This window comes from Pseudopipra pipra, chromosome 15 (genome assembly GCF_036250125.1).
Source record: "Pseudopipra pipra isolate bDixPip1 chromosome 15, bDixPip1.hap1, whole genome shotgun sequence".
Taxonomy (NCBI): domain Eukaryota; kingdom Metazoa; phylum Chordata; class Aves; order Passeriformes; family Pipridae; genus Pseudopipra; species Pseudopipra pipra.
In genome coordinates this window covers 10,680,345-10,707,401 of record NC_087563.1, presented here as the reverse complement: position 1 = coordinate 10,707,401, position 27,057 = coordinate 10,680,345, and the positions used below count along the sequence as shown (strand labels likewise).

The 27,057-nt window shown below is 56.2% G+C and overlaps 5 protein-coding genes across 9 annotated transcripts in view; 2 read left to right on the top strand and 3 right to left on the bottom strand.

The window, feature by feature from the left end:
• NSD1 (nuclear receptor binding SET domain protein 1) overlaps positions 1–14,898 on the top strand; it is a 63,312-nt gene extending 48,414 nt beyond the window's left edge. For 4 of the 5 annotated variants that reach the window (XM_064671822.1, XM_064671821.1, XM_064671826.1 and 1 more), the window contains exons 22-23: positions 2,407–2,611; positions 6,123–14,898. In XM_064671822.1, coding sequence (XP_064527892.1) covers positions 2,407–2,611; positions 6,123–8,473 — 2,556 coding nt within the window. In that variant the 3' untranslated portion in view covers positions 8,474–14,898. The remainder of the gene's footprint in view (positions 1–2,406; positions 2,612–6,122) is intronic. The other variant, XM_064671823.1, reaches the window with a different exon arrangement.
• Positions 14,899–14,978: 80 nt separating this feature from the next.
• On the bottom strand, positions 14,979–17,886 carry RAB24 (RAB24, member RAS oncogene family). The gene is made up of 8 exons (XM_064671846.1): positions 17,724–17,886; positions 17,027–17,095; positions 16,850–16,928; positions 16,667–16,734; positions 16,469–16,568; positions 16,066–16,116; positions 15,902–15,964; positions 14,979–15,400 (listed from the first exon to the last, which is right to left on the bottom strand). Exons 1-8 carry the CDS (start codon positions 17,838–17,840, stop codon positions 15,336–15,338), a joined length of 612 nt encoding a protein of 203 aa, XP_064527916.1. The 5' UTR covers positions 17,841–17,886; the 3' UTR covers positions 14,979–15,335.
• A 17-nt stretch (positions 17,887–17,903) lies between these two features.
• Positions 17,904–19,784, top strand: PRELID1 (PRELI domain containing 1). Its single transcript, XM_064671844.1, has 5 exons — positions 17,904–18,080; positions 18,357–18,582; positions 18,661–18,774; positions 19,020–19,098; positions 19,510–19,784. The coding sequence occupies exons 1-5, from the start codon at positions 17,989–17,991 to the stop codon at positions 19,644–19,646; spliced, it is 648 nt and encodes a 215-aa protein (XP_064527914.1). The 5' UTR covers positions 17,904–17,988; the 3' UTR covers positions 19,647–19,784.
• A 99-nt stretch (positions 19,785–19,883) lies between these two features.
• On the bottom strand, positions 19,884–21,625 carry MXD3 (MAX dimerization protein 3). The gene is made up of 5 exons (XM_064671847.1): positions 21,141–21,625; positions 21,034–21,063; positions 20,817–20,931; positions 20,556–20,721; positions 19,884–20,450 (listed from the first exon to the last, which is right to left on the bottom strand). The coding sequence occupies exons 1-5, from the start codon at positions 21,296–21,298 to the stop codon at positions 20,341–20,343; spliced, it is 579 nt and encodes a 192-aa protein (XP_064527917.1). The 5' UTR covers positions 21,299–21,625; the 3' UTR covers positions 19,884–20,340.
• A 110-nt stretch (positions 21,626–21,735) lies between these two features.
• On the bottom strand, positions 21,736–26,360 carry LOC135422571 (lateral signaling target protein 2 homolog). Its single transcript, XM_064671841.1, has 13 exons — positions 25,454–26,360; positions 24,878–25,018; positions 24,666–24,803; positions 24,327–24,529; positions 24,163–24,252; positions 23,964–24,053; positions 23,744–23,845; positions 23,413–23,661; positions 23,187–23,308; positions 23,002–23,115; positions 22,751–22,849; positions 22,501–22,613; positions 21,736–22,419 (listed from the first exon to the last, which is right to left on the bottom strand). Exons 1-13 carry the CDS (start codon positions 25,493–25,495, stop codon positions 22,288–22,290), a joined length of 1,635 nt encoding a protein of 544 aa, XP_064527911.1. The 5' UTR covers positions 25,496–26,360; the 3' UTR covers positions 21,736–22,287.
• Between the last annotated feature and the right edge of the window lie 697 nt (positions 26,361–27,057).

The following is a 27,057-nucleotide window of genomic DNA, read 5'->3' as shown; positions in this document are numbered from 1 at the left end:
TGCTGGTTTGTTTCAAGTGCAAGACCAAATCAGTCTGTCATCCCTCTGCTCTGGCATGTGCATTCTGGCATGCCGACAGTTAAGGGTTAAAACTCGAGCAGCACAGTTGTTCAGCCCCATCAATATCTAGGGAAGGTTTTGTGAATTCTCCAGGGAGATTAGTTCTGCAGAAAAATTAACTTATAAAAATAAAAAATGGATGTCTTCAGAAGTTGACAGATGAGGTGAAATACACATCTAATGTATTTAGTTCTTTTTCAGGTCGCGATTTAAAGTTCAATTGATTTTGTGCTGCTCCTGTGTTATACATGGTTTGACTGTCATTTTTGCCTTGAAATTGCAGGTTGCATGATGGAAATCAGAGGAAGGTGCCCTTTAGTTGGCATTAATGTTCCATTGTGGTGTCTGAGGCGACTCATTCCATCTTGATGAGATGGGCTAAGAAACAATACCGAGAAAACAGTACTTTGGGGTTTTTTGTTGGTGGTATTTTTTTTTAATTCCTACCACAATAGATGCATTTTTAAGCTTCCTGAAGACATAGCAAGACAAAACTGATTATACTCAAGTTCACTCTTGAAAGTGCCCTTTCTAACTGCGAGTGTGGAAGAATGCTTAGGAGTCTATTGTACTGCAGGGAGCAAGTGGAATTGCTTAGTCCAGCTGTTAGACCTCTCTTAGACATTCAAATTAGCTGTGAAGGGATTTTCTTGTTCTCTTTGTAATTAGATGGCCAAGGAACTAGACCCTGAGAATAGGTGGGAATAGTTTAGGTGGAGGCATTTCAGTGCCTGCATTTTTAGTGATAAGAAAGACCTGGCTTGTCCCCATTGTCAGGGGGAATGGTGGTATAAAAACAGTAAGATCCACAGGTGAGGAGGAAGGAAACAATTTAGAGATGTAAATCCTTGGTGGCAGGAAAGCTAGATAGCCATCTCTGCAGAGTTCTTAAGTTGTAGGTCTAGAGACCAAGGCTTTTAAATCTTTTGGTGGTTCTGGTGATGCAAACAGTGCCCAATATTTATGCAGAAGAAAGGATGCAAAAGTCGCCTTGTAGTCATTGTTTCAGCACACAGAGATGTCCTACATGCAGAACGCATATTTGAACACAAAGAGATGTAGAAAACGGCACAAAATTTAGCTCATGTCTGCTTAGATAAACTAAACTGATAGTGCTTTGATAAAGTCAGGACTGGGGACAAGACAGCATCATCTTTGTGGAGCTGAGTGTTTGGCACAAGGGGAGGCTTGGCCTGGAGAGGAGGTTAGGAGTGGTCTGAGGACCAGGCTTGAAGGGGGAGTGGGGGAGCAGTGTTGGAGGAAGCCTTAGGCCAGAGAAGAGCACTTAAGCCACTTAGTTGCCTGTCTTGAGAGCAGTTGTAGTTATTTCCTTATATGTCTGTAATTTAACTGTACTGATGACATGAATGTGTCCGTTGTCATTGATGTGGGAGAGTGAGAGGATGGGGCAGTTGCAAAGGAATAACTGAGTATAACAGGGAATGGACTGGAGTTCAGAGACTGGATATGCCATAGTACACACTTGGAGAGTAACAGCAGAAATAACTCTGCCGTGAGAAGGTCATGGCTGAGCACTCATGGCCAAGAAGGAGCCATTCTGCAGCTCAGCTGCTGCAGGACTGAGCTGTGGTGTGACACAGCTATGGAAAAGGCAAATGTGAGCAGTGCTTTGGGGGTGTTGATGTCATTGTACACAGCCTGTGAGGTGTCATCTGAAGTAGCATGTGTAATTCTGTAACTTTCGTTTGGGATAAATAAACTGAATATTGGCAGAGAAAAGCCATTGGGAAGACTGAGCATGCAGACTGAAAGTTTCACTTTGTGAAGAGGAGACTGTGTCCCAGAGGTTACTTCAGGGAGACAGAAAAGCTTCAAAGGTTGGACTCAATGATCTTGGAGGTCTTTTCCAACCTAAATGATTCCATGATTCTGGTGGAAAAGAGCAGTGTTGACACAAGAATAAACCGATTACAGATAAATTCAGACTGAAAATAGAGAAATTATGAACATCAGAAAGTGCAGGAAGGCCCTCATGAGACTCCTCATGAGTCGTGGGTATAAGGAGATCTGACTGCTTTGACTGAGGAACTGAAGACTCTGTGAGAGATGGCACGAGCTCGGTGACACCAGGCAGCCCCAACTCATTATTCTGCTGTTGCTAATTGTGTATATCCCAGGCTTTGGTACTTTTCAAAATAACTGAGAGCTGTTTGCTGTAGTGAATTGATTGCCAAATATCGAGCAGCACTAGAGGTTCTGCACAGGTTTCATGTATGGCTGGCAGTGGGGTTTCTGTTGGCAGGGTTTGCAGTTTTCTCCTGCAGCAGGAAGGGAGCAGGTGGAAGGGGCAGAGTGCTGCAGTAACCAGGGTTGTCTTGCCCACAGAGCCAGCCCAGCCTCACCGAGGAGAAGTCCAAGAAGCTGAAGAGGCGGCCGCAGATGAAGCGCAGGTCACAGGCGGAGGTGATGAAGGAGCGAGAGGACGAGTGTTTCAGCTGTGGGGACGGAGGGCAGCTGGTTTCTTGTAAGAAGTCAGGCTGCCCCAAGGTGTACCATGCAGACTGCCTCAACCTGACCAAGAGACCTGCAGGTCAGTGCTCTGCATGGCTGGGCTCTGCTTGGGTCACACTGTTGGCTCGAGGTGGCCCAGGTGCTGCTCGTCATCTTGCACTTGAGTCACAGCATCTTAAAATTTGGAAAAATCTTTCTCACTTGAACAGACCTCGTGGCTCAAATGATACAACCCTGTTTTGCACCCCACTGTGACCACAAAAAGGTGAACTAATTGCTGAAGGGGGAGTCCTTGCCTAAAAAATGGTGTTTGTGAGTTGACCCCATCCATGGGGCCTGGCACAGCCCCAACAATAGTTGAGATATTGATCCTCATATTGGCCATTTTCCCAAAGTTGAAGACAGTTGAATGAAACAGTATCAAAGCATATCCTAGTTTGTGGTGAAGTGAGGGCAGAAATTTGAAATAAAAAGTACTTCTAGTTGGGTGCAGAGAAAGAAACAGGCTCCCTATATGAGCAATAAAAACAGATTTTGAGTTCATTAGTGGCTCAGGAGGTGTAAAAAACCATCTCTTAGACGGAAAGACTTAAGTTGCATTTAAAAGTTGTAAGGGAGCTGAGGGCAGTGTTTCACTGTGAAGTTCCTGCAAACTTTATGAGTGTTCAGATTTAACCAATGCTCAGAAAGGGGAAAAGTCTGACCTGAGTCTTGGTAGGCCAATTGGCCCAATGTCTGCCAGGCCAGGAGGATGGAAAAACTGATATGGGATTAAGTGCCTCAACAATTAAATTATAAGGGTATTAATAATACTAGATGGTACATTTTTAGCTAAAATAACTCATCAAACCTAATGTAGTTTCATTGCTAAGATAATAAATTTGGTTAATAACAGCAATTGCATAGAAGTAATTTGTTTGAGGGGTTACAAATCTTTTGATCTAATACTGATAACATTGTCACAGTTAGAAATTCTCTGTGCAGCTCTGTAGGGTATTTCCTGAACCGACTGGAGGCTGGGAAACATGGAACCAAGTGGCCTCTGAAAGTATCAGCCAGGAGAATCACTCAGCAGAGTGTCTGTGCCATGAGAGCCAGAACTGGGCAGCCAGCACCTCCAGCTGTAATCTGGCAGGAGGTGTACCAGGGCTGGTGACATGTTTTGTAGAGGACAGAAATCAGGTGTGTGCATGTGTTAAGTTTTAGGGAAAATGGGGCATTTATCCAGAAGAGCTTGGATGGCTCATTGAACGAACTGTAGCAAAGCAGTGTGAAAGCCAGTGGGAGGGCAGGTCATCCCTATGGAACATTGTCATGCAGGGTGAGGGAATACACCTGAATATACCTTTCTGTACATTTTTGTGTGCTGTAACATCCTGTCAAGTTTTCCTGTGCTTTAAAGTCTCCAATAGAGGAGAATCCAGCCTTTAGCCTGTTCTCCTGCTTTCCGCTTGAAAAGCTTCTCCTAACAGCCTGACTTGAAAAAACAAAGGATTGCCAGCTCTGTTACATGGTTTTTTTGCATACTGAGACAAATTATTGTCTCACTCCTTTTCCAGCTTATACAACACAGCTTCTCATTGCAGCTCTTATTTTCTAAAGTTTTTATTCTTAGTCTGTTCTGCATCCCACTTGCCTACACAGTTTTAAAAACTGAGTGAAAGTATTTTAACAGCATTGCACCCAAGGCCTTGCTAACTCTGACAGAAGAAAATAATTATATTTTGTGTTTTACATAAAGTTTCTTGGGAAATTATGTTTGACTTGTCTTGCAAAAATAGTTTTTATATTTATGTGATGTTTGTTATTTTCCTTATCATTCTTGAGTTTTTTACTCGATCCTTTTCACATATTTATTTTATTTCTTCCTCCTGCAATCCTACACTGGTCTTCATATAATTACACCTTGTTCATGCAAAGGCATCTGTCCAGTTAAATTCTGAGCCTGTCCAACTGGATTTTTGCAGTACCTCACAGCCTTGTTGTTACCTACCTGTTTATGTAGGAGTATTTTGCTGTTCTGCTTCTAGAAATTTAAATTACAATACAGATTAAAATATAATCCTGAAGGATGTAGTTTGAAATGCCTCCTCAGTTTACCACAAGACCATTGATAGCTTTTTTGAGAATTTTGATAGTTTTTTGAGAATGATTTTCAGTCAGTTGTAGCAATTTTACTTTTTTTACACATAGGCTGTGATTTCAATAGCCTGCTCCTCAGAGTATCATGCAAGACATGAAAGGTTCAGCACTTTCTACTTCAAATGTTTCCTCTGCCATGGGCATTGCTGTCAAGTAATTGGAATTTCCTGCTTGTTTGCATGTTGCTAATTGTGTGATCTTACTTCCAAGAGCTCAGGGCTGTCTCTGGAGAGAGTGCTTATTCATTAGGCCTTTTATTCTGTCAAAGATCATTAGAGGGGTTTGATAGGATTGATCCTTCCTGCAGCAAACTAGTAGGTTTTGACCTTTTATTTTCCATCTGTACAAATGACCTCTATAAGGATGGTCCTAGAGTCTTTTCAGTGGCCCAGCTGAGTTGAGTGTCGCTCTCTGGGATGCTTCTGATGCAGGGGGAGCAGTGGCAGCCTGTGCTGCAGCATTGTGAGCCAGGAAAGGGGGAAACCATGTGAAGCGTTAACATCCCCACTTGGAAAAAAATGGTGAAAAACTGGAAAAGACATAGAAAAGCAGTGTGCATATTTTGAGACTGGAATAGAAGCCTTGGACTGGCTTCAAAGGAGGGGGAAAACATGCTACGTGTAGTCTTCAACCCCAGGGGAAAAACAGCGTGGAGAGCTGCTGTTGCACAAGTGCAGGGACCAATGGCCATGCACCAGCATCCCTGGAAAAGAGCTGGTAGCCACAGCCACAGCTGTGTGGGTTTGGTTCAGGGAGACTGGGAAATGCTCTGGCCCAAGTGGTGTCTGCCAGCAATCTCTGAAGTAGTGTTGGTTTTTTCCTCTTGATGATGTTGATACTGATGGTCAATAGATTCACTGTGAACGTGGAGCTCCGAAGGGAGCAGCTTTGTGTTAAGCCGTAGTTTTTTCATGGGCAGAGGTTAAGGAAGGTGCCTTTGGGTATAGAGACAATAGGAACTTACCCCTTGTGATCACTGCTCTCTCGCTTCTTCTTTCTGATAAACAGGAAGGGAGGTTGTTGACACAGAATTAAAAGATGAATCTGACACATCTACTTAAAAGGTCCACTGGGTTTTGTGCACAGACACCACTGATGTTGTCTGGAATTCAGAGCCACAGAGATTTGCAAGCTGGGGGTGTCTGCTCTTCTCTAGGCACTCCTATTAGTTTGTGTTGTGCAGGAACCAGATGGGCTTTTGGTCTGACCTGACGTGGCTTGTGTTTGTCATGATTATCATTGCCCTTGTTGCTTCTGAGAGTGCAGGTTCCTGTTACCTGCCCGTCAAGCCTGGAGCTATGGTGGAAACTGAGGAGGACATGTAGAATTGTATGAGAGTATTACACAGGTGTTCCCACTTTCCCCTGAGCTCACTTTGCAGCAGGCCTTTGTCTCTTCCCCTTGTACTACTCCTAAGGTGTGTCTTTTCTCCCATGTCTGTGCTGCAGGAAAATGGGAGTGCCCGTGGCATCAGTGTGATATGTGTGGTAAGGAAGCAGCTTCGTTCTGCGAGATGTGCCCCAGGTCCTTCTGCAAGCAGCACCGGGAAGGAATGCTCTTCATCTCCAAGCTGGATGGACGATTATGCTGTACGGAGCACGATCCCTGTGGGCCTCACCCTCTAGAGCCAGGAGAAATTCGTGAGTATGTGCCTCCCATAGAAGCCCTGACTAATGGAGAGGACACCCAGCCACCGGAGCAGCTGCCTGCAGAGGTAGACACGGAGGCAGACACAGACCTGAGCGTTCAGACCCTGGACAGCCTACCTCAGTCTGTGGCCCTCAGACTGCAGTCACCAGAAAAGCCCCCTGCTACCCTGGCGCTGAGGCTGCCGTCATCAGACAAGCCCCCCACCACCCTTGCCCTGAGGCTGCAGCCATCAAACAAGCCCCCCACTACCCTGGCCCTCAGGCTGCCTTCACCAGACAAACCACCCGCCACCCTGGCTCTGAGACTGCCACCATCAAATAAACCCCCCGCCACTTTGTCACTGAGGCTGAAGCCATCCAACAAACCCTCCACCACCCTCTCGCTCCGGCTGCAGCCTTCGGACAAACCTCCCACCACCCTGTCGCTTCGCCTGCAGCCGTCAGACAAGCCCCAGGCCGCCCTGTCCCTAAGGCTGCAGTCAGAGAAGCAGCCCATCATCGTAGCGCTGCGGCCTCAGCAGCCCGACAAACCTCCCACCAACGCGGTGCTCTGGCCCCTGGATGAGTCCTCCAGTGACGCCTCGCAGCCTCAGCTGCCGAGCAAATCTCCTCCGGGATCACCACAGTCATTGGATGAGTCGCTTGTTACTGCTGGTGCCCTGCAGCTCCAGCTGTCAGACGAGCCTCCAGACACCCCCGGGGTTTTGGGGTTATCGGACAAGTCCCTCATTGACACCGGGACCCAGCAGCCTGAGCTGCTGGATGAGTTCCCCACAAAATGCCTGCATCCTCCACTGTCTGACAGACTCCTCGCCACAGTGGGGACGTTGCAGTCCCAGCCGGCAGATGAGCCTCCTGAGGCTGATCAGCTCCAACCGCTGGATGACGCTTCTGCCCAGAGCCCACAGCCACAGTCTGTGGAAGAGGATCCCAGCTCTGTGGTGCCACAGGTCCCAGTATTGGAGGTGGCTTCCAGTCCTGAGGTGCTGTGGCCTCTGCCCATTGCAGAAGTCCCCGACTCCCCTGTCTCACGGATCCTGCCTGCAGAGAAGGCTCCTGGATCGGCAGTGCCACGACCCCTGCCTCCAGAAAATGCCTCCTTCTCCACTGCAATGCGGGTCCCAGCCACAGAGAAGGCTCCTAGCTCTGGGTCACCCCATCCCCTGACTCCGGAGAAGGCTCCTGCCTTGGGTATGCCACGGATCCTGCCCACAGAGAAGGCTCCCAGCTTAGGGGTGTCGTGGCCCCTAACTCCGGAGAAGGCCCCTGGCTCCCGGTCGCCTCACGTCCTGCCTGTGGACAAGGCTCTGAGCTCTGGGGCCCTGCGGATCCCACTCACACAAAAGGCTCTCTCCCCTGGGGTGCTGCGACCCCTGCCTCCGGAGAAGGCTGCTGACTCCGGGGCCCTGCGGGTCCTGCCTCTGGAAAAGGCTCTCAGCTCTGGGGTGTCTCGGCCTCAGCTCTTGGAGAGACCTCTAGCTCTTACAGCCCCGTGGCCTCAGGCATCAGACAAGCTGACTGCTGCCGTGGCTCCTCGGCCTCAAGCCTTGGACAAGCCTCTGGCTGCATCAGCTCCAAGGCTGTTGCTGTCAGAGAAGGCGCTGCGACCTGTCGACCAGAACGCTCAGCTGAAAGAGAGAGGAGCCCCGGCCACGGAGCTGAATCCCCAGCAGAAAGAGAGGACCATGTTAGCTGGGGAGCAAATCTCTTGGTCTGCTGGGAAGGTAGTGACACACGTTGGACAAGTACCGTGGCCTACGGAGAAACTACAGACGCACGAGCAGACCCACTGGCCCACTGCAAAAGCCCTGATGCCTGCTGAGCAGCCTTCCCGGACAGCAGAGAAACCACCAGAGCCAACCATTCAGCCCAGCTGGGAAGTGACCTCAGCCCCCGCAGAGCAGACCCCGTGGACATCAGAGAGATTGCGTGCATTCGAGCAGACCCCTCGGCCAGCCAGGGAAGCGCCGGTGCCCCCAGAGCAGATGCAGTGGCTTGTCACGAACATTCAGACAATTGACCAGATTTCTTGGCTGGGTGGAAAAGCACAGACTCCTCGGGGGCAGGACCCTTTGCCTGAACAAAACACAGCGTTAGCCTGTAACCAGGATTCTGTCTGTCGTGAGTTGGCCGACTCAGAGCCAAAGTGAGGTTGGTAAATATGGGAGGCAGGTTTCAGTTGTTTAATGTTTAGGGAGGGGGAATCTTTCTTTTGTTTTTTTTTTTATTCACTTCCCTGAGCCCAGCCCCTAACCCATGCACATCCCATCCATATTCTCTCGTGACATGAGCAAGGACATTCTCTTAAACCTGAGTCTGGCCCAAGCAAAGGGAGAGAGCATCCGTGACCTTTTCCTCTTCCTTTAACAAATGGTAAAGCTGAAATAAAGAGTCCACTCTGGGTGAAAATCTCCAATTCCATTGAAATGGTCACATTACTGATCCAGCATGTTCAAGCTCCAGGTCTGATTCATAGGTGGGTTCCCAGGTACAGCCAGGGGCCTTGCTTTCATTACTACATTTAAAGGAAGGAGATCAGTCAGGCTGCCCTGGGACTGAAGAAGTTTCAGGATCAGGTGGTGAGCAGTCAGGTGCATGTCCTTGCCAGACTCTAGAAGCAGGGAAGGGATTTGTGTTGTCTGCCCAGGTCTCTGTCCCTGCAGGGCGTTGCTTTGTGAGGTTTATCCGTATGTTCACTGGGATGTGCTGTGTGTGTGGTTTGCTGAAGGACAAGGATCATCTCCAGTGAGCTGGGAGAGGAGTCCCTGCGCTCGCTCAGTGCAGTTTTCTCCATTAATAGGCAGTGTCCATTCAGGCTCCTTTGTACAGAGCTGCATCTGGCCAGGCCCGAGAAACGGGAAATCTGGAGGAAGTCAGGGAAAAGAGAGATCTTGAAAGTAGTCGTCTGGCAGTGTTTTCATTCTTGTGTCTTAATCCTTTAGCACAGGACATGTGGAGTGCTTTCCTGCCCTTGAAAAGGTAGTGACCCGTAAAGCAGCAATAGTGGAGCAGGGCAGAGTGGGTTCCCCAAGGTGCTGAGCTCTGCCCTGGCAAGGGAGTGGTGCTCCCTTTCAAATTTCCATCCAGTCTCTTCTTGACTTCTGTCTCAACGTGAGCCAGCGGACTGAGCAGTCCTTTCTCCCCTTGCCTCAGGCGTGTTCAGGACGTGTTCCCATCACACCTGGTATTGCCAGCAGCAAGCAAAACCTGACTCACTCACTGCACAGTGCAGAGGCAAGGGTTCCGTAGCTGTATCGGGACCCATCTCAACACCTTCCCCTTGGGCAGCTTCTGGCTTAACTCTTCTACAACCAAAGGAGACTTGAATTAACTGGACTGTGTTGGAGTGAGTGTGTGTATGTGTGTGCGTGTGTGTGTCCTTCCAACTGAATTGTAGTTCTCACACTGGAACATGGTGGGCTCCAGCAGCTGGCTGGCTTTCTTTTTTCCTCTTCTCCCTTTTCCAGTGAAAATAGATGTTTAGTACCTGGTAGTCATCAGGCTGGTGTTCAGACGAGGCCTGCTGAAAGCCATTCACTCAAGCATGGAGGCAGAAGTTGGCTTGGCCGTGGTGCTTGTGGGCCAGGTGGTAGAGTCCCAGGGACCTGCAGCATCTTGCGACCACCGGCACCCTCGCAGGCAGGAGGAGGAGGATGGGCCTCCCTGGTGGCAGTGCCTGGGCTGGATGGGGTCAGTGTCCTGCCAAGGAAGCACTGCTGACCAGCATTTTCCCACTGTCACAACACATTACCTCTGTGGTTTGCCTGAGCTCCACCGATCTGGGGCCACAGCCTCGGATCTCTGTGCCGCCACCAGACCCTCACGCAGCTCCAGTGTGTGTATCCTTCTCCTTCCAGGCTGATCCACAGGTCTCTCCCCAGAAGGGGAGCGTTCAGCTCCAGGCCAACCCTCTCCCTCTGACATGGGAGGGACCCGACCTTTTGCTTCCTTGTTCCCACCTGGCTTGCAAGTGCCTGCTGCTCCCAGAGTAGACAGTCATGAGCTTTGCAGTTTTCTGTGAAGGGAGGCAGACACCTGTGCCGAGACAAATCCCAGTCTATTCTGCTTTCCTGACTTGTGCACCCTGAGACAACGTCCTCCTGAAAAGGCCAGGTGTGCTGGGCACGAGGGGACATTACCAGTGCTATGGTGCATCTCTTCTCTAGTCCAAATCATTTCAGATCCTTTGTAGAATAGCTCACGGCTTGGAAAAGCTTTATGGCTTATGGAAACTTACTTGTTAAATGTTGTTTTTTTCCGGGAAGACTAGCAGGTCAGTTCCTGCTTGCTGCTGAAACTGGGGAAATACAAGCAGCTTATATTTCTGCGTGACTCCTCCACAAAGGGAATCAGGACAACTCAGATCCATTGAGAGAGAAGATTATCTTAAGGGCATTTGTTAACTTTTTTAAACAAAATTATAAAAAAAGAAAAAAAAAGGTAATGACGTTCAGTATATTAAGTATTTATCATGTGTGAGAAGGAAAATAAATCTTGAATTTACATTTATAAGCCTTCCCATGAGCTGGACTTAGTCATGTAGATTGTGTAAGTAGGGTTCCCTCAGTGCCGGTGCCCAGCCAGCTCCCGCTGTAACCAGAGAGGTCTCTGCACTGCTCTGTCCACCTCCGCTTTGCATTGTCACGTGTTACTCGCTACTTGTTTCATGAAAAAATAAACTGTGAATATTTTTGGTGCAGGCTTTTTTAAATCTGTAAAATGGAGAAGTTCTCAACGAATTCTCATGAGAGCAGGTTTGAAAAGATCACTTCTATAAATCGTGTGCTCCCGTAGCAGGGTGAGGCTCACGGCAGCAGCCGCCTTTCACGCAGCAGGCGCTTACCCAAAAGCTTGTTTGGAACAGTGAATGTGGAGTAAACTGTTGCATGGCATTTCCCACAGCCTTCTTCATTGCAGCTGACTGTACCCCATCTCTCTTCTTGTCTCCCTTTTCCACAAGGATCCAGGTTTCCAGCTTGCTACCTTCCAGCTGCTGTTGGAAGGTTGACTTCAGCATAGCTGGGAGGCTGCTTGGTAAAGTTGGTGTTGGGGAACATCACAGAAGGAGGAAGTCAGGAAGCTCCTCTTCCCTCCTCACCCTCACTGGGGTCCTGGGTGGTGCTCTATCAGATCAGGGGGGCTTTTCAGATTTAGTAGTGGTGCTTATGGGAGTGTCTGGCAGTGCTGGGTCACCTTAGCAAGATGGACAAGGCCCTGACCAGGTGTGGAGAGAGGTCCCAACAGCCTTGCCCTACCCAGGCTGCCCTCACTGGCATGGAGCAGGAGCTGGGGAACAACTTTGGGCAGCAAAACTCTGGTGAAGGAAATGTGGGCTTGTGCACTTGATGTGACTCTTGCTGTGGTGACAGCACTGCCTTGGAGGAAGAGAGGGAGATGTCTGTGCTGAAGCAGTTGGATTCGTTTGTGGCAGTTCATTGCTGCCTTCAGAGTTCAGTCAGTTTGAATCATGGGGAGTTTCAAGGTAGAGGACAGTGACAAAGTAACCTGCTGGACTCGGAGCTTTGCTGCAGCTCCTGCCAAGGCTGTGGTGCTCTTTTGTTGCATTGGAGGGATCCAATCACCTGGTCACTAAATCTCAGATCAGCCCTAATTGCACCCAAGGTGGATGAGAGGTGACTCTTGTGTTGATTCACTGTTGTGGAGTGCTGTAGAAGCAGAGTCAGGGGTGTAATTATTTCTGCTCAGAGCTCTGCGGTCCCAGGGAGGCTCACAGGAACTTCCTAGGTTCCTGACCCCGTTCCCGCTTGTGGGAATGACTCCTTGGTTCTGAAGGGGGTGAAGGCTTTGCTCCTATACAAACGCTTCGCTGGTCAACATCTTTGCTGTCAAGACAGCCTGGCTTCCCCTGCTCAGAGCAATGGGCTGTGGTCAGTGGCCCTGGCTTCCATCCCACAGTAGGACCAACTTTAGTGTTGGATTTCCACAGTGGGCAAGAGAGTCCTAGTTGACCTTTGGTGATGGAGGAGTTCTGGTGAGCAGTAGCAGTGTGGTCAGGGACTCAAGTGCCCAGGCAGGCAAGGAGGGTTGCAGAGGAGGAGCCACTGCAGGACCTGTGGGATGTGTGGGCAGGAGGGGAGCAGGCTTGTCCTATCTTTCCCAGTGCTGGACTGGGGCCCACTGTCAGCCAGGGCTCTGGTGAATCTAGCAGGAAAGCTACCACTGTAAGGGATCATCACCTACTGCACATCTCCAGATGCTGACTAGCTGATGGTAGCTTGCTTTATTGCTGTTCTCAAATTAAACTTTTCCTATTTAACAAAAAAAACCCCCCAAGAACCAGATTCACTTCAATGCACAAAGTATCGGGGAGGTACCGTGGGAGTACGTGTTAATTCAGGGTTAAATCCCTGCAGGCAGAGGCTCTGAAGGTGTGGCTGGTGTTAAAATTTAGAAGAGAGATGGTTGAATCCAAAGGACCTTAACAAATTAAGGTGGGACAATGTGTTGCTAGAAAAGCTTCAGCTCACTTTCAGTGAAAAAAAAAAGGAAGAAAAATTAAGAAAAAGCAGCCCTAACCCTGATGTCCTTGGCAGTGGTTTAGCCTGAGCACGCTGTGGTGGTACCCTGCTTCTACCTGGACACCACAGGCAGCATTCTGACAGGGCAGGGGGAGTTTGTTTGAGAAACCTCAGACCTTCAATACCTTCCGTTTATTTTTAATTTCAGCCTTAACTTCTGATTTTGCTTGATGTTTGAAATAACCATAATTGTAACCTGCTTGTAATGTGCTTTGCCCTAAATTACTGATGAGGCTTTTGGCCTTTGCCAGCCAGTGTGTGTTAAAGCAAAGTGGCAAATCATGCAGCTACTCTGAAAGTCCAGAGGGGGGATGCTGTGTTCGATCTCCCAGGCTTTGCCCGTGCTAATTACCCCCCTGTGAGAGTGATAACACTGGTGGTATCATTTGCAGCAATGGCTGCACCTCTTGCAGCAGCACGGGCTGGGCTGATGGGTGCTCGGGGCTCCCAGGGCCTGGGACATGGGACACTGGAGCCTGGGGACTGCTCCACCACGTGCCTGGCTTCAGCAAGAGTCTCACCTGCGGGGTGGCAGTGCCCTTGCTTAGCAGGAGGTGGGAAAAGGCAAGATTCCTGCTCCAGGTCCTCCAAAAGCAATGTAAGCAAAGCTCAGTGCAGGGGACAGCTTGTATGAGCTTGGGCTGGAGGAGTGGCGGTGATGGACAGTCCCTACAGCACTGAATCTACCTCCTAGGGAAATCTGAGAAATGGGTGTAGCTATGGCCTATTTCAAGGTAAAGTTTTAATCAGTTTGCCCTTGGCAAAACCCTTGGGCTATTGTGGTGCTATTGTAAACCGTCGGCAGCTTAGCACAGTAGGGCTGGACTCACGGCTCCTGGCCCGTAGGGTGGGACTTCCTGGCCAGCTGAATCCCATCCCCGTAGAGCTGGGTCTGTGTGACTGAAACAGGATGAGGTGTGACTCAGTTCCTTCAATTTATGAGGGTTTTGAGACTCAAACCAGTGTGCCAGTGGGCCTTGTGGGGAGCCAGTGGAGCCATGTGAAGCAAAGCAGGCATCCGCTACTGCATGTTCTTCGTGTCCGTTTGGTACTGAGCTGGTTTCAGTCTTTGTTTCTTTTTCTGATGTTTCCAAGTTGTTGACTTCAAGGAACTGGGTTTTGTGTATTTTTTTAGACACTGGGAACTTGTTAAATGGAAAAGCAGCAGCACTGGGAGACTCAAGGTGGAGCGTGGCTGGAACTGAAGGCCCAGGCTGACATAGGTGGGAGGTGGGATGTGTTGGCAGTGGCTGGCACAGGCAGGGAGCAGCTGGACGGTGGAAGCCTTTCAGCAGCATCACTCCCAGCCCTGCATATCCGTGGTGCCGAGGTCACTGCTCTGCCAGACACTTAACGTGTCCCCATGCCTGGCTTTGAATGTCCCCTGGCTTTGAATGTCCCCTGCCGCCCTCCAGTGCTACATGCTCTCAGCTGGAGTCCTGGCTGCCAACTAGCCAAGGGTCCTGGGGAGGGTGACTACCCACTGCCCCTTCCTCACTGCCCAGAGACAGGGGTGGGCCACTCATAGCAGCAGCGTTAAGTTGCACTGGAGTTGTGAGCAGGAGGTTTGCTCGTGGGGGGAACCTTGGTGTGAGCAGCCCCTCACTGCCTTCACCCCAGGGTCTGCTGCCCACAGGGTGGCAGTGGATGGAGGTTCCCTGCAGGGTCCTGTTCCACAGGCTCAGCCAGAGGGAAAAGCACTGGGAGTTGAGGAGCCCAGCCAAGGCAGGGGCTGGGGAGGACATGGGGGTGCTCAGCCCTGGCTGGGACTCGTCTGTCAGTTCTAAGCAGGAATGCCAGAGCAGGTGAGAGAAAACTACATATTTCCAGCATGTATATTATTTTTAGAAGAGGGAGAGGGGAGAGTCTTGGACCATTGATTACTTTCATTTTGCTCCCCTTAGACTGTTGGCTGTGTATGTGAAACTTATAATGAAAAGAGGGTTGCCCTGCCCAGGTGCTCCCAGAACATGTACTGTAATTCTTTGTATATAGAAGAAAAATTACTGTAAAGTAAAGTTTAACTTTACTCTCGATGTCCTCTTGTGATTTGTCTTGCCGAGGGGGGCGGGGGAGGGATGGGAAACCCCCAAAAGCCTCGTGCACAGGGGGCGGCTCAGACCACAATGCGTTTTATTTACATTGTACACCTTGAGAGAAGACGCTTAAATAAATCTGCAATGAATTGAGCATCTCCGAGAGAATAAGTTACCGGCTGCTGCTGGGCCACAGCAGCTCCCACCAATGCCACAGGTGGCAGGGAGGGGGGTCCCTGGGGGTGACAGTCCATAGATCCTGGCACTGCACGGCAGCCCTGTGCCACTCCACATGCCAGGAGGAGAGCAGTCCGCAGGCCTTGTGCCCTGGCACAGACAGGCCCCAACAGCTAAAACACAGCAGGTAAAACACCGGAGGCATCCGGCGTGCGCCAGCTGCCCAGCCGGCAGCAGCAGTTCCCTTTTGGCACAAGAGCTCAGTGGTGGCAGCAGCTGTAGAAGTAGGGACTGCTCCTCTGGCCCAGGTTGACACTCTTGTCCTCTGGAAGAGAGCAGGAGCGGCAGGCTGCTGGCACATCCACGCCACAAAATGCTGTGTGGCAGCCCCAAAGCTGCTGGTCCCAGGCGTGGGCCCCAGCAGGTCCCATGAGGAGGGTTTGGTACCCCTGGAGAAGCAGCAAGGCCCAGGGCCACAGCACAGCCCAAGGCAATGGCACAGCCCAGGGTGGGAGGTACAGCCAGGCTGAGCACGCTGGGGCAGGCCTGGTGAAGAACTGAGCCAGTTCTGCAGCCTAGCGAGGCTCCTGGACACCAAAGGCCATCATGGCCCAGCTGTGTGGACATGCTGAGCCTGGCCTAAGCAGGGACGAGGATGCTGTGATGGGACCCAACCTCCACAGGACAATCCCCAGCACAGAGCTGCAGCAGCCCCAAGCAGGGCAGAGGTGAGGAAGGGCTCTGCCAGATCCCCATCGCTCATATTCCACACTCAGCAGAGGCACAGGAGAGGGTGCCTGGGGAGAGACAGCTCCTACCTACTCACCTGTCATCACCTGGAAGGCGGAGAAGTTGACGTAGTCCTCGGCCACCTTCTGGAACAGCTCATCTGGGGGGGAGAGGTGGCACAGTGGGTGTGGGTGCCCCCGCCAGGCAGAGCCCCCTGGCCCTGCTCTGCCCAGGGCATGGCCCTAGTGAGGGGCTACTCACCCACACTCTGGCCCGTCTTACTGGAGGTCTCAAAGTGGTCTGCTTTGATCTCTGAAACAAGGTCCAGGTTGGCACTTGCTGCAGGTGCAAGATATGGCCCAAGGGCTCAGCTGCCCCCAGAGTCACCCCTCGGGCACAGCCGCTGACAGGGGGCTGGCAGAGACCCATGACAGGGCTCCTGGCCCCTTGGCCCAGCTGGCCACGTGCCTGCCCATGTCAGGACATGCTGTGCCCAGGGAGGTCCCTGGTAGAGCTGGCACCTCACCACACACAGAGCCCTGGTGCCACCGGATCTGCTGCAGGCTCAGGGCAAGGGCAGAGCCCCTCGCACACAGATCCATCCCCCCATGCCCCCCACCCCCTGTGCTGCGGGAGCCCCAGGAAGGGCCAGCAGTGGCTGTACCATCGACGTAGTCCTGCACATCATGGAAGTCAATCCCCCGTTTCCTCCTGTCTTCCTCCAGCAGGTCACACTTGGTGCCACACAGGTAGATCCGGCAGCCCTGGGGCAGGGAGAGGGATGGGAGGGATGTACCCATGTCTTTACCAGCAGCCCCCCTGCCCCACAGTGAGGCTGTGCAGCCCCCCAGCACCCCTGTACCTCCTCACAGTTCTGCAGCTCGTTCACCCAGAACTTGGCTCGCTGGAAACTGCCACTGTCGGTGAGATCTGGGGAGAGAGAGGGGTCAGGGTCTGTCCAACGCTTTCCTCAGTGCCTGACCCACCAGTGCTGCCACCACTCTGTCCCAGGATCCTGGGACCTCCCCATCCTCCATGCCCTTACCATAGCAGACGATGGCAGCCCGGGCCCCCCGGTAGTAGATGCGGCTCATGGCCTCATAGCGCTCCGAGCCGGCCGTGTCCTGTGGGACACAAGGAAGTGCTCGGCAGGTGACTCTTGGAGATCCATGAGCCAGGGGGTGGCTGGGGATGTCAGCACAGCCCTTGTCTCTGCACTTACCCAGATGCCCAGGGTCACTGTCTGCTCCCCCACGGACATCACCTTGGCCACGAAGGCGGCTCCAATCGTCTGGAAGTGAAGCAGGAGGAGCAGTGGGGACTGGCTCAGGGATGCCCGGAGCATCTGGCCTTGGAACATGGTGGGAACCGGCCAGGGAACACGGGGAAACACACCCGGGGACGTAGGAGGAGCGGGTATGGAAACAAGGGGACCAACCCACGGGCATGAGAGGGATGTGGAGGGGCTCCAGCCCAGGCATGGCGGGAAACAACATGAGGGGACATCGTGCCAGGGATGTGGTCTCACATTGCCAGAGACACGGTGAGGGCACGGGCGGGATACGGAGGCCACCAGCCCGGAGATCGAGAGGGGTGAACACGAAGGGACCACCCTGGGGACATGAGAGCGACGCGGGGGACACCGTCGTGGGTACGTGGGAGGCACCGCGCCGGTGACACGGTGGGGAAACGAGGGGACGGACCCGCGAGTGCAGGAGGGGTGGAGGGGTCCTATCCCGGGGATGGCGGGGGACAACACGAGGGGACACCGTCTCGGGGATGTGGAGGGACACGGCGGGGGAGCGAGGGCACCGACGCGCGGATGGGCCACACAAGGGGCTCATCCCGGGCAGACGCGGGTGACGCGATGCCGCGGAGACGCCGCAGCAGCACCGCGGCGGTGCCCGTGTGTCACTCACGTTCTGGTAGGGCCCGGCGCGGAAGCGGCCGTGGGCGCAGCGCTCCACCAGGCTGCTCTTACCCACGCCCTCCTGCCCCAGCAGCACCACCTTGGCGTCCACCCGCCGCCCGCTCATCCTCGCGCCGCCGCCGCCGCGGGCGGGGCCGCCCCGGGCGGGGCGGGGCCGGAACCGGGCGGGGCGGGGCCGGACGTGCGCAGGGCCGGGCGGGGCGCGCGGGCCGCATGGCGGCCGCCCAGGAGGCGCGGGCCTGAGCGCAGGGCCCATGGGGAAGTACTGCGCCAGCCTGAGCGTCCTCAAGGGGCCCTGGGACCAGGTGTTCGCCGCCTTCTGGCAGCGCTACCCCAACCCCTACAGGTGCGCCCGGGGCCCTCCCCGAACCCCCATGCGCCCGCTGCCCCCCCCCCCCCCTTCCCGATGCCATCTGGGAATGCTGCCCCTCCTCCTCGGCCCAGCCCTTTCCCGGGGGTCCCGCGGGGGCTCTGCTCGTCCCCCTCCAGCCTTCTGGGATGGGTGCACACAGCGGCGAGCTGGTTTCCCCCTCCCTTAATCCCGCGGTGCCTGATGGTTCCCAGCCCCTAGTGGGGCTGGCCGGGAAGGAGCAGGGCTTGATGTTTTCTTCCGCCGTTTTAGCAAACATGTCCTGACCGAAGACATCGTGCACCGGGAGGTGACACCGGACCACAAGCTGCTGTCGCGGCGGCTCCTGACCAAGACCAACCGGATGCCGCGCTGGGCAGAGCGCTTCTTCCCAGCTAACGTCGCCCACTCCGTCTACATCCTGGAGGACTCTATCGTGGACCCCAAGAACCAGACCATGACCACGTTCACCTGGAACATCAACCACGCCCGTCTCATGGTAAGTGCCGCGGGCGGGAATGCATAGGGGGGTGGAGGGGGCCCAGCAGTGCCTATAGCTGGGCTGTGCCTCCTACAGGTGGTGGAGGAGCGGTGCGTGTACCGGGTGAACCCGGAGAACAGCAACTGGACCGAGGTCAAGCGAGAGGCCTGGGTATCCTCCAGCCTGTTTGGTGTCTCGCGGGCCATCCAGGTGAGCACTGCTCGAGCAGCACTGTGTGCCCCCCTAAAGCTCCTGCTCCCCCTTTCTCTACCCATTCCTTATGATGGTTTTTACACCCTTTCCCCTTGTTCCCCCAGCCCTCATGAGCTCTTCGGGCACCCAGAACCATCACTGTCAAAGTCACTGTTTGTGACTTCTCAAGCTGGGACAAAAGCCCCAGGGGCTGTGTGTGACAGGGAGCTGGGCTTGCACCTTCACTGACTTTTCCCTTGCAGGAGTTTGGTCTGGCCAGGTTCAAAAGCAACGTGACCAAGAGCACTAAGGGATTTGAATACGTGCTAGCAAGAATGCAAGGTGGGCACCAGGGGCAGGCCGGGGCTGACCGGGACGGGTCTCTTGGAGTTAGAGGTCACACTGGGAACACTCCAGTCCATGGGCAGGTCGCAGCTTGAACTGATCTGACTGTGAAATCCTCCTCCCTTACCTTTGCCCCATGCCTTGGCACAGCCTGCCCTTCCTGAGTGGAGCAGCCGGGCAGTGATTGCAAGGCCAGGCAGGGGTGGAGTGCAGTGCAGGCAGGACGGGATGTGACAGGGCAGCAGTGACGTGTCTGCGGTTCCCCTTTGCAACATGCCCTGACGTGCCGAGGTCAGGAGCACCAGGCTCATCTGCGTGGGGAAGTGCCTTGGTGCCGAGGCGGCTGGGCAGGTCTGGCTGGCACTCCAGTGCCGGGGCAGGGCTGAGTTAACAGCTTCCGTGTTATAGGAGAAGCTCCATCCAAAACACTGGTGGAGACTGCCAAGGAAGCGACCGAGAAAGCCAAGGAGACAGCTCTGGCTGCTACAGAGAAAGCCAAGGACCTGGCGAGCAAGGCAGCCACCAAGAAGAAGCAGTACGTGTGAGGGGCCAGCTGCACCAGGACAGATAGAAATCTCCTTAGATTTTATATTTTTAAAGAAACTGTACAAGTCTGACAATCAGCTGCTGTTAGACCCTTTCTGAGATGTAATTATCATTAAAGAATCTACTCCCACCTCTGATTTGACTGGGACTGGCCTGGCTAGAGCAGAGCCCAGTGCTGCCCTCCACTCTGGGGGTCCAGCCTGCTGCCAGGATCACAGGGAAGACACAGGCCAGGATTTTACCAAGTGCCTTTACTATAAAAGTGTGGGGTCTGTACAAAAGAGCGGGGTGCCTGGGGGAGCATGAAGGCAGATTGCTTAATGCACTTGTTTCCCCTTTCTGTCTCTCCAGGGACGGGATAGCCCTCCTGTAGCCATGTCTGCAGTGAGCAGCACTGCCACATGCCTGGCGGTGCACAGGGGGAGGCGTGAGGGTTTCCCCATGACAGCTGGGCCCTCTTCCAGTGCCTCTCCCAGTGCTTTGCAGTGCACTCACAGTGGGTGCCACAGTGCAGTGCCAGCCCTGTGCACCCAGTGCCACAGCCAGTGCTGCCCAGCAGCCCAGCTGCTGGGGGCCAAGCTGGGTGCTCACCCCTACCTGTGGCCCCTTATCCTGGCTGTGATGAGGCCGGGGAGGCTGCATTTCCAGCAGGAAGGAGGCAGGCAGGCAGTGCAGGGAAGGCAATGGGCACTGTCAGGATTCCGGGCTGTGGAGGCTGGAGTAGCTGTGGTCTCTCCCAGTGCCGAAGGCGTGCAGCAGGTCCCCACCGAACACCACACCATCCACCTCTACCTCGGCATCCTCTGGGCACCGGGGGGGGGGGGGGGGGGGGGGGGGGGAGCCCAAGTCAGGACCCCGGCTGCTTTTCCTTTCCTGCCCACCCACCCTCCATCCTTCCCCTCCCTTACCTCCCTCGGAGGGCTCTGAGAGCTGGGATGAGTCTAGGCTGTCAGCCCGTGCCCGTTCCCCGTCGGTGGGTAGGAGCAGCCATTCCAGCCGCCGCCGCAGGCTCCGCTGCTGGTCTCGCAGCCGGTCCTTGGCCCTCCGTGCCCTCAGCTCCTGCTCCTCCAGCCTCTGCGGGGACCCAGCGAGCCATGAGCGGGGCAGAGCTGAGCGGGCCTGTTGCCACACGGGGTCCCCCGAGTGGTACCGCGGTCATCTCCCCTCACCTGGATGTGAAGCCGGGCACGGTGCAGAAGGCTCAGCGTGGTAGGACGGGCCGGCCCCGCGGCCACCGGCACCTGCTGCTTCAGCCGCTCCAAGCAGCACCGGAGCTGGGCTCTCCTACGGCCGGGCGGGAGGGGGACGACACGGCGGTCAGCCCGAGGGTGGGCGCACGGGCAGAGCCACCCCCTGCCCCGCCGCTCCCCCCACACGCCCCGGTACCTGTGCTTCTCCAGCGCGTTGTGCACCGACCTGCGGGAGGAAGAGCCGCCGGCGATCAGCACCGGCGCCGCCGGCCACCGCCACCCACCCACTCTCCCGCCGCTCACCTGACGCTGCTCACGGCCCGGCGCGACCGGGCGGGGTAGAGTGAGGCGTAGCCGTGCTCGGCCTCAGCCAGGCCGGGCGGGTCGCGGTGGTCCCGGTGCTCCAGGAACTCGGCCGCCTGGAGCAGCACCTGGATGCTGGTGGTGGCCGCGGGCTCCATGGCGGGAGGGGGGCGAAGGCCCCGCGCTGATTGGCTGCGGGACACCGCGCGCCGCTGACGTCACCACGGCGGGCAAACAACTTTGGGCGGGAAAGCGCGTGCTTCAAATTTGAATCGGGGGCGGGGCCGGACACGCCTCCCTTGGAAAAGCCACGCCCCCGGTGGTTAATTAATTACCACGCCGTGGCCGTGCCCTCCCGGGAAGTGTTCCCATGTCTGCTCCCATGCGCGTCCGGAGACGCCCGGGGCGCGGGTCGCCCCTGCCCGCCCGTGGGAGCTGGGCGGGGAGCGCTCACACCCCCGCCATCCCCAGACCGCTCGGGACACCCCCAGCGCCTCATCGCCCCACCGCGCCCACAGGTGTTCCCACACCGGCTGCGACCACTAGCCCGCCCCGCTCCCCCCTTCGCCCCGGGAACCCAGTGCAACGCGGCCCAGCCAGGCGGGCTTCTCTCTTTATTAAAATCCGTCGGGTGCAGGCGGTGGGGAAGGGAGGGCAGGGGAGCGCCGGGCCTCCGGGCACGGCACTGCACGGCACGGGCGGGTGTGGCACGGGCGGCCCTGGGGCACCCGCCGTCATGTGAGGGCTGTTTGCACCTTCTCAGGCCAGGCCGTGGGGTGGGGGGGGAGACTCTGCCCCGGGCCCAACAACAGTCAAAGTTCACCTGAAAAAAAACCACCACGAAGCACATTTCCAGCCGGGGGGCAGGTGCACGCGGTTCACTGAAAGCAGGGCACGGCCACGGTGCATCAGGAGGGGCGGTCCTGCGCCCACTGTGACCCTGGCCTGCCAGGCGTGGGCTGCTGCCGTCTGTGGGGTCCTGCCCCTGTGTGAGGGGGAGTCCTACTGCCAAGTAGGGGGGTCCTGCCATCATGCCCACCCAGCTCTGACAGCAGTGATAGGGCTGAAGAGCTGCCCAGCAGCCCCGGAACGGCCCTTTGCCCCTGGTGCATGGCCTCCTGCAGATGCAGCTCTGGCAGAGGGGCTCTCATTGGCTCCGGGCGCACTGGGATGCGGGTGAGAGGTGTGTGGTGTAGCAGTGGGTGCAGACACGCACGGGTTTGGTGTGGCTGTAGTGCGGCAGCGCTGCAGCATGCGGTGAGCAGCGGGCACAGAAGATCTGCAGGAGAGGGCCAGAGGGGGGCTGAGCAGAGGCAGGTCCCTCAGGGACCCCACACATCCCAGCTCAGCCCCATCCTACCTTCCCACAGCTGCGGCAGTGGTGCCGGCGGCGCAGCAGGGTGAAGGGCGAGCGGCAGGCAGAGCACTGGCTGCACGTGCTGTCGGGCACCCACTCAGGCAGGCGGTGAGTGCCTGCTGGGCAAAACATATTAGTAAAACCCGCCTGTGCCAGCCCCCCTCAAAGCCAGACCCCCTCCGGCAGAATGGGGGCAGGATCAGCCCCAGCCTCACACCTGCCCCAGAGCCATGGCACCTGGGCAGCCCCTTACCTGCCCTCCAGAGCCCGGCAGCCTCCGTGGGGCTGGAGCACAGTGGGCAGTCAGCCACACGAGGAGCATCTGCCACACAGGAGTCATCATCCTTCTTTCCTGCAGGGACAAGCGCTATGGTGGAACAGCCAAACCAGGCACAGGCAGTATGGCCACGTCCTCCCCATGCCTGGGGCTGTGGCCTTGTCTCACCAGGGACAGGCACTGGGCAGGGCAGAGGAACAATCTCTCACTCTCTGGGGATTACTCACGGCTGGCACTGGGCTCCTCCAAGGGCTCCGCCTGCGAGGCCACAATCTTGAAGACCGTTTTCAAGATGCTGCGCATGTCACTGGCAAAGTTGGTCTGGAGCTGATCGGCAACCCCTGCACCAGAAGGGTGGGGGGTCAGGGTGCTGGGGAGCTCAAGGTGCTGGGGGGTCTCGGGGGTCACTCACCAGAGATGCAGACAAAGAGGGTGTGCAGCATGTCCTTGGTGCTGCTGTACCGGCAGCGCAGCTCTGAGCAGCGGGCACCCGGGGTGGCACCTATCCCTGGGCTGCTCCCGGGGATCTGGGGGCTGCACGGAGGGGAGGTGACAGTTACCCTAGGGGTGGTGTGAGATGTCCTGTCCCAGTGGACAGGGATCTGCCATCTCGGCCCCGCTTCCTGCCCACCACACACCCCCACTGCCAGTCGGTGCCTGGGTTGTCGACAGCACCAGAGGGTCCCAGTAGCGTCGTGCAGGTGAGGGCTGGTGGTGTGGCACAAGGGATCTCCAGGAGACCAGAGGGAGCAGGGGGGTCCTCTCTGGGCACAGCTGCTCCCCACACTGGGGTGATATCTGGACCACAGGGATCCTCTGGTTCAGCTGTGCACAGGCTCCTCTCCAGCAGGCAGAGCTCCTCCACTGACAGCACCCGCAGCAGCTCCCTGAGGCAAGGGGACGGCATCAACCCCATGTCACTGCCCCCCTGCTGCCCCATGGCCCCACCCATTGCACCCCACTGCATACCTGATCTTCTTCAGGAGGTTGTAGAAGGGGCTGAAGACCCGGGACATCTCCTCAGGGCTCCGCTCCAGGCTGAGGGGACCCTCGGGGTAGATGAGGAGGCCGCTGTGAGGGGACAGAGCTCAACTTACATGAGGGATTGCCCAGGACCCCAGTTCCCCATGGGGAGAAGGGGCTGGTACAGGGCAGGGAACATCCCCCCTTCTCCAGGGGCTGCACCCACCTGATAATGGCCAAGCGAGGGATGGTGAACATCAGCAGCGGTTCATAGCCATCGATCATCTCCTGGGTCAGGTAGCCCAGGCGCAGGGCTCTGGGGGGACACACACCCCCTTACAGTGGGGCTGAGCCTCAGGACACTGCCCATCCTTGGGGCTGGGGTCCCTGCTACCCTGACCTGATGTGCAGTGCCCTTCACTCACCTCTCCACCGTCTCACAGAACAGCACAATGATCTCCTGCTGCCTGTAGATCTCCTCGGGAGACTTCACTGCCACCAGCGAGGACACATAGCTGGAGAGATGCAGGGAGTGTGAGGCCCCTCCAGTCCTGGCACAGGCCCCCAGCACCCCAGCCCTGGCCCCCACCTCAGCTCGAACTCTGCAAAGAGCCGGTCGAACTGGATAAGCACAGCCCGGACGGGCTCCGGGTAGGAATTGGGCTGGCTCAGGCTCTGCTCCCGCAGCACTGTCCGCACCAGCTCCAGGCTGCACAGCAGGTTCCTGGCCTGGGGCCGCAGCTGTGCCCTGTCCGCCTCCTCCACCTCCGGGAAGGTCCCAGCCAGGAGACACTGCTAGGACAGAGACCATCAGGAGCCAGCACCCGGGGCAGTGCAGCCCCTAACCCCAGGGTCAGCTGGTAGTGGGGGGCCTATTGCCCCCCAGCCTCAGAGAACCAGACCTCCCAGATAGCATCCCTGGGCTCACCTCAGCAGCAAACAGCATGTGGTTCCCCAAGTTGTCCACCAAGAGCTCCTCGGGGAACTTGACCAGGTAGTCCCGGCTGTGCCGCTGCATGGGGATGCACTCCTCCATGATCCGCTCCAGGATGGCCAGCAGGTGAGCCTGGGGAGGGCATGGATGTCACCCATGGTGTCCCAGGGGACCAAGTCACACCAGGGTCCTGGCTGTCCCTGTACCTGACTGAGGTGGAGCTGGTTGAGGAGCACCAGGTACTGCTGTGGGTCCAGTTCGGCATCCAGCCCATTGATCTCGGCCACCACCGCTGTCACCCTCTCATCGGCAAAGAAGAACTGGGAAAGCAGGCGAGGGTCGGAGCGCTGCGGGAAGAGTACAGAGGGGTGATGGCAGGAGCACCCTGTGTGCTGGGCCAGAAGGATCCCAAATCCCACAGGCGAAGCAGGGATGTTTGGGGCCCATGGATCCACAAACATCCACTAGGGCAGGTACGTGGGACCCTCCCACAGCAGCTCTGACTCCTCCCGGGGAGAGCCGCCCTCCCCACCCACCCGTGCCTCAGTTTCCCCGGGGGGCAGAGCAGGACGAACAAGTTCAGCCGCATCCTGGCAGCGCGGGCACGGATCCGTGCATGGCTGTAAACACCGGGAAAGGTCCGCGGGAGTCCCCCAGCTTCCTCCTCCCGCTCCACCCCGGGGGACCCTCGCCGCCCTCCCCTGCGCCCGGGACCGGCGGAGCCCCCGGTCCCGGGCGCAGGGGAGGGTGACCGGCCCCGGTGCCACCCTCCCCGGTCTCACCTTGGGTCGGCGGAGCCACCGGCGGAGGACAGCGGGCAGCATGGCGCGTCCCGTGGCTCTGCCGCCGCCCGGCTCCCCGCGCCCGCCGCTCGCCGACGGGGCGGGTCGGTACCGGGCACCGCCCGTGGGGGCGGATCGGAGCGGTGTCCGCCCAGTGCCGGCACCGGGACGAGCCCGTCCGCGCCTCGACGGACCGGTTCTCTGTGATGGGAAGGGTGAGGGTGCGTCTCCCGTGGGGCGGGATGGGTTTCACCGCCGGCTCCACTTCCTGGTCACGGTTCCTGGCTCCAATCCCCGGCTGCATCCCCGGTTATCCCGTCCCGGTTCCCCTTTTCCCGCAGCCCAACCTTCAGGAGACAGAGATACCCCAGAGATCCCCTGAATGGTGGGGGGCACCAGGGGAGGCACCCGCAGACACCTTTACTGTGCAGGACATGGAGTGTGGAGCAGGGGGATGCAGTGGGAAGTGAATAAAGCAGCCCCTCGGCGGGAGAAGAAGGCGCCGAGTGGCCAAGGAAGGGTTCCAGGGGGTGCTCGGGGTGCTGAGAACAGCAATCCCACCCCGGCTGTGCCAGAGGAGGTGTCTGCTCCAGACCTGGCACTGCTGGCCACAGGATGTGGGCGCCGATAATTCAGGTGGCTGAAAGCCTAATGGGGTGGATTCATGGGTAAAAAATTCGCGGAGGACGGTTGGATAAACACGGCAGCACCTCCTCGGCTTGAGGAAGTCCCTGAGTCACGGCAGCCCCGCAGTGCCCAGGCTGTGCTGGACAGGTGCACGTGTAGGACTAGCCCTAGTGTTGAGGGGCCAGTGTTCCTCACAGGCTCCAGGTCTAATTTCAGCCAGGCAGTGTATCCTGGCTCCTGTGACTGTGGCTGTGTCCCTGTGTGCTCAGTGAGCCTGGAGCCCTGCCTGTCCCTCAGCTGCCAGCAGATTTGGGCAGCACAATATAAGAAGGACATAAAGCTATGAGAGGGTGTCCAAAGGAGGCTGCAGGGATGGTGAAGGGTCTAGAGGGGAAGCCGTATGAGGAGCAACTGAGGTCTGTTCAGCCCGGAGAGGAGGAGATTTATGTCAGACCTCATAGGGGTCTGCAGCTTCCTCACAAGGGGCAGTGGAGGGGCAGCTCCAATCTCTGCTCTCTGTGACCAGTGAGAGGACCCGAGGGAACAGCTGGAGCTATGTCAGGGGAGGTTTAAGTTGGATATTAGGAAAAGGTTCTTCAACCCAAGGATGGCTGGGCACTGGAATAGGCTCCCCAGCGAAATGGTAACAGCAGCAAACCTGCCAGAGTTCAAGGAGCTCTCAGACACAATGCTCTCATACACATGGTGGGATTTTTGGGGGGGTTCTGTGCAGGGTCAGGAATCATAGAATCATAGAATGGTTTGAGTTGGAAGAGACCTTAAAGATCATCTTGTTCCACTCCCCTGTTTAGGGCAGGGACACCCTTCACTATACCAGGTTGCTCCAAGCCCTGTCCAACCTGGCCTTGGACACTTCCAGGGATGGGGCAGCCACAGCTTCTCTGGGCAACCTGTGCCAGTGTCTCACCACCCTCACAGGGAACAATTTTTTCCCAATATCTGATCTAAACCCCCTC

What these genes read in the sequence shown, in the direction of transcription:
- LOC135422571 (XM_064671841.1), bottom strand. Translation starts at nt 25,495, where the DNA reads ATGCTGCCCGCTGTCCTCCGCCGGTGGCTCCGCCGACCCAAG. An exon ending in ACCAGCTCCACCTCAGTCAG is followed by an intron (nt 24,804 to 24,877) that starts GTACAGGGACAG and finishes TGCCCTCCCCAG; the next exon opens with GCTCACCTGCTGGCCATCCT. An exon ending in CCTCTTTGTCTGCATCTCTG is followed by an intron (nt 23,116 to 23,186) that starts GTGAGTGACCCC and finishes CTTCTGGTGCAG; the next exon opens with GGGTTGCCGATCAGCTCCAG.
- PRELID1 (XM_064671844.1), top strand. Translation starts at nt 17,989, where the DNA reads ATGGGGAAGTACTGCGCCAGCCTGAGCGTCCTCAAGGGGCCCTGGGAC. An exon ending in CGCTACCCCAACCCCTACAG is followed by an intron (nt 18,081 to 18,356) that starts GTGCGCCCGGGG and finishes CCGCCGTTTTAG; the next exon opens with CAAACATGTCCTGACCGAAG. An exon ending in TCAACCACGCCCGTCTCATG is followed by an intron (nt 18,583 to 18,660) that starts GTAAGTGCCGCG and finishes TGCCTCCTACAG; the next exon opens with GTGGTGGAGGAGCGGTGCGT.
- MXD3 (XM_064671847.1), bottom strand. Translation starts at nt 21,298, where the DNA reads ATGGAGCCCGCGGCCACCACCAGCATCCAGGTGCTGCTCCAGGCGGCC. An exon ending in AACGCGCTGGAGAAGCACAG is followed by an intron (nt 20,932 to 21,033) that starts GTACCGGGGCGT and finishes GCCCGGCCGTAG; the next exon opens with GAGAGCCCAGCTCCGGTGCT. An exon ending in CTCAGAGCCCTCCGAGGGAG is followed by an intron (nt 20,451 to 20,555) that starts GTAAGGGAGGGG and finishes CCCGGTGCCCAG; the next exon opens with AGGATGCCGAGGTAGAGGTG.
- RAB24 (XM_064671846.1), bottom strand. Translation starts at nt 17,840, where the DNA reads ATGAGCGGGCGGCGGGTGGACGCCAAGGTGGTGCTGCTGGGGCAGGAG. An exon ending in CAGTGACCCTGGGCATCTGG is followed by an intron (nt 16,929 to 17,026) that starts GTAAGTGCAGAG and finishes TGTGTCCCACAG; the next exon opens with GACACGGCCGGCTCGGAGCG. An exon ending in TAAGACGGGCCAGAGTGTGG is followed by an intron (nt 15,965 to 16,065) that starts GTGAGTAGCCCC and finishes TCTCCCCCCCAG; the next exon opens with ATGAGCTGTTCCAGAAGGTG.